Below are 4,102 nucleotides of genomic sequence, written 5' to 3'. Positions count from 1 at the left end.
GAGAAAAAAAAAACAGATTAGGAATCATTATAACCAAAAGTGGGAAATGAGAATTTAGCCAAAGTATTGAGAGAGAGAGAGAGTCGTAAATTGTGTTATTTAAAGCTAAATAGTGGTCGATTCAATCCAAGGCAGAGATGAGTATTGAGCATTAACAACCACCACTAACAACTTTGTGCTTTTTGTTCTAACTTCAATAAGCAAAAGTGTTGGTACTTTTCAAGTGTGAGCACAAAATAGAATTTTTAAAATGGGGAATGTCGGGATATTTTGGGTTTGTTTTGTGCTTTTGATGGCAATTCAAGCAATGGGAGTTTCTACAGCTGCACCAGTTAATCAAACTTCAGGTACTTTTTTTTCACTGCCATTGTTACTTTACTTTGATTTTTTTTTTTATTTTTTTTTTTATTTCTCTTATTATTACGAGAGATTGCCGTTTGTTTGTGTTGTGTTGCATTATGTTCTCATTTTTTACACGGAGATAAGAACTACTGGAGAATAGCAATAAATAAAAAGTTTAATTGTAATTTTAATTTCTCTATTATTATTAATTTATGAAATTGATTTTTTTATTTTAAAAATCGACAGTTTTGATCATTCTCTCATATTTTTAAACTAAAAAAATATGGAATTTATATATATTTTAATGATGTGACAAGCAATTCTATAATATAGAAATATCTAGATGCATTAATTATTTATATGTCATTAATTAAATTAAAAATATGAAAAAATTTCAAAGTTGAAAGCTAAATTTTTACTGCATTTTATTTAAATTTCATATATGTTAATTATTTTATATTATCGTATCATATTTCACGTTATTTTAAACATCTTACGTCATCATTTTTTAATTAAAAAATTATAAAGAAAAAATCAATTTTATAAATCAATAAAAATAGATGGGCTAAAATTATAATTAAACCAAAAAAATAAAAATGAAAATGGAAATGAGACATTTACCTCTCACGGGGTGTTGTTGGGTGAAAAAACTATAAGTACAGAGTACGATATATAAATAGTTATATATCTCCTGTTTTATTTTTTTATTTTTGTTAAAATATACCTACTGATTTATTTTGTTCTAAATCGATGACTAATATTTTCAAATCTATTACATGCTGCTTCTTGCAAATATATGTACATGGTGAGATATCATTGAATATCCATGCAGAATTATTTGATCATTATTTTATATTATCAATATGGAAATGTTAAATGTTATAATAAAAAGTAACAACTAATTAAAGATAAGTGTATGATTAGCTGTAACTTGTAATTTCACACATTAGTTAATCAGCCTAGTAGGTTCAAACATGTAGTTATTCGATGTTACAAGGCATCATGTGTTTTCTTAATGAAAAACGCGGTCCACTAAGTATGACATTTGAGCAAGTTTTGTATACTTTACTCATGATATTATGATGATACATAACTATGCACTAGATTATACATAACAAAGTAATATGTTTTATCTGATAATAAATAATGCAGTAAACACAATAATGAATCAATGATGATGATAATTTCATAACCACAAGATAAATGATAAGGTGTCTTCCAGATAAGAGCCAAAGATTTTATTGTCGATGGCATAATTCTCAATGTGAGAGCTATTTTTGGGACACAATTATAGTAGACTTAATATTTAGTTTTTTTAAAAAAAAAAAAAATGATGATGAAAAATTTATTATTTATTAAAGGAACATTAATTAATGACTGTAGATGTTTATCTCAAATAAGATTCATACAAATTTACATCTCCCTTCATGTAAAGAGGTGTAACAAAAACCACGCTATAATAAACAACTTTTGTAAAAGTGAAATTCAACAATGTTTAGAGGATTATAGCCAAACCATTACTTCCTTTAGAAAAATCTATAAGTATAAACTGGCTTGTTCTCCATAAATTACCACATTTTGTAATTGTCTTATCCTGTTTTAATGTATATATGTAGATCACAAGAAAATATTTAAGGAAAAGCGGTCTCGATTGCGCCCGATTGATAACATATTCAAACTTCCAATTACATCAAGGCCATGGCCAGAAGGTAGATATTCATTATATGACTGTTATTTTATACTCTTGTGATACATTCTAGTAAATAAAGACCTGTTTGTTATCGGTTTTTTTAATATGATATATTAGTGAATGTTGGCTAATTATATTGAATTGCGAAATGCAGGAAACGGTTTTGCGAGCGGAGTCCTTGACCTAGGCGAACTACAAGTGTCTCAAGTATCAACATTTAGCAAAGTTTGGGGATCCCACAAAGAGGGACCGGACAATCAAGGTGCCTCAGTCTACGAACCAACAGGAATACCTCAAGGATTCTCTATGTTAGGTAGCTACGTCCAACCAAACAACAAGCCACTTTTTGGATATGTTCTTGTTGCAAAAGATGTTTCTTCAAGCACAACCAATGGAACTTTAAAATCACCAATCGATTACACACTTGTATTCAACACTTCAACTATTTCAGCTTCACAAGATTTCACTTTGTTTGTTTGGCTACCAGTGGCACCTGATGGTTACAAAGCTTTAGGCCATGTTGTCACCACAACAGTAGATAAACCTTCACTTGATAAAATAAAGTGTGTAAGATCAGACCTCACTGACCAATGTGAAACTACTTCATGGATTTGGGGATCCAATGACTTAAATTTTTATGATGTTAGACCATCCAATAGAGGTGTTCAAGCTCCCGGTGTTCGCGTCGGAACCTTTGTCGCACGAATCGGCGTGGCTAGTGGCCCTCCATCAATTTCCTGTTTGAAGAATCTCAATTCTATTACACAAATAATGCCTAATCTAAAACAAATTGAGGCAATACTTCAAGTTTATTCTCCATTTCTATCCTTACATCCCGAAGAAAAATACTTACCTTCTTCAATTAATTGGTTTTTCTCCAATGGAGCATTATTATACAAGAAAGGTCAAGAATCAAATCCTGTTCCAATAACACAAAATGGAACTAACCTTCCTCAGGATCCTAACACTGATGGTGAATATTGGATAGACTTACCACCTGATGATGCAAACAAAGATAAGGTCAAAATTGGAAATATACAAAGTGGTGAATCTTATGTTCATGTTAAACCAATGTTAGGAGGAACATTCACTGATTTTGTCATGTGGGTTTTCTACCCATTTAATGGACCTGGAAGAGCAAAAGTAAAATTTTTAAAAGATATTAAATTAGGGAAAATAGGTCAACATGTTTGTGATTGGGAGCATGTAACATTAAGAGTAAGTAACTTGGATGGTCAATTATGGCATGTATATTTCTCACAACATAATCGTGGTTCATGGGTTGATTCCTCCCAACTTGAATACCGAAATGATAGTAGCAGTTCTGATTTTCCAACTAAAAGACCTATTGTTTATGCTACATTAAATGGTCATGCATCATATCCACATGCTGGTCTTGTTCTAATAGGGAAAAACGGTGTAGGTGCAAAAGATGATACTGTTGCAGGCGGAAATGTTATGGATATGGGAAAATTTGTTTTGGTTTCTGCTGATCATTTAGGGAAATCTGTAATAGAGCCACCATGGTTGAATTTTTATAGAGAGTGGGGTCCACGTATTAATTTCAGTCTAGATAAAGAATTGAAGAGTATTAAGAAGTTGTTGCCTGGTATACTTAAACGTCTTTTTAATGATTTTATCAAGGATTTACCACGGGAAATGTTGGGAGAGCAGGGACCTACAGGTCCAAAGCTAAAGAATAATTGGATTGGTGATGAAGCTTGAATTTTGTAGGATTTAGTTATTATTGATTCTTACAAAATCTAAAATTGAATACGACAATAATGTATTGCTGCAATTTTATAAGGGGTTAAGGTTTAAATTAATTTGAAGAAAAAAAATTAAATGAAGTGAAATTCGCAATAGCCCCAATTATTTTATTTTATAGTTTGTACAATAGATTCAAATTCCTTTTCTCTCCAAATTCTAGTAGTATAAGAATATATAATTTTTCGGTCCACATAAAATCGAGATATTTGTAGAATTTTATAAACAATAGAAGATCTATCAATATAATATTCGGACGGGTATGATGAATCTTGAGATACATATGGGGTATGTTGCAGTGTG

The 4,102-nt window shown here is 30.7% G+C and overlaps 1 protein-coding gene across 1 annotated transcript; it reads left to right on the top strand.

Annotated features, from left to right (window-relative positions):
- Positions 1 to 250: 250 nt before the first annotated feature.
- Positions 251 to 3,887, top strand: LOC101507134 (hypothetical protein At1g04090-like). The gene is made up of 3 exons (XM_073363888.1): positions 251 to 347; positions 1,959 to 2,051; positions 2,187 to 3,887. Exons 1-3 carry the CDS (start codon positions 251 to 253, stop codon positions 3,755 to 3,757), a joined length of 1,761 nt encoding a protein of 586 aa, XP_073219989.1. The 3' UTR covers positions 3,758 to 3,887.
- The last annotated feature ends 215 nt before the right edge of the window (positions 3,888 to 4,102 follow it).

The sequence above is a fragment of the Cicer arietinum genome, chromosome 1 (genome assembly GCF_000331145.2).
Source record: "Cicer arietinum cultivar CDC Frontier isolate Library 1 chromosome 1, Cicar.CDCFrontier_v2.0, whole genome shotgun sequence".
In the NCBI taxonomy this organism is placed as follows: domain Eukaryota; kingdom Viridiplantae; phylum Streptophyta; class Magnoliopsida; order Fabales; family Fabaceae; genus Cicer; species Cicer arietinum.
This window is presented reverse-complemented; position numbering and strand designations above follow the sequence as displayed.

Coding starts and splice junctions, on each gene's coding strand:
- LOC101507134 (XM_073363888.1), top strand. CDS start 251: ATGGGGAATGTCGGGATATTTTGGGTTTGTTTTGTGCTTTTGATGGCA. Junction 348..1,958: donor ACCAGTTAATCAAACTTCAG/GTACTTTTTTTT, acceptor GTATATATGTAG/ATCACAAGAAAATATTTAAG. Junction 2,052..2,186: donor ATCAAGGCCATGGCCAGAAG/GTAGATATTCAT, acceptor TGCGAAATGCAG/GAAACGGTTTTGCGAGCGGA.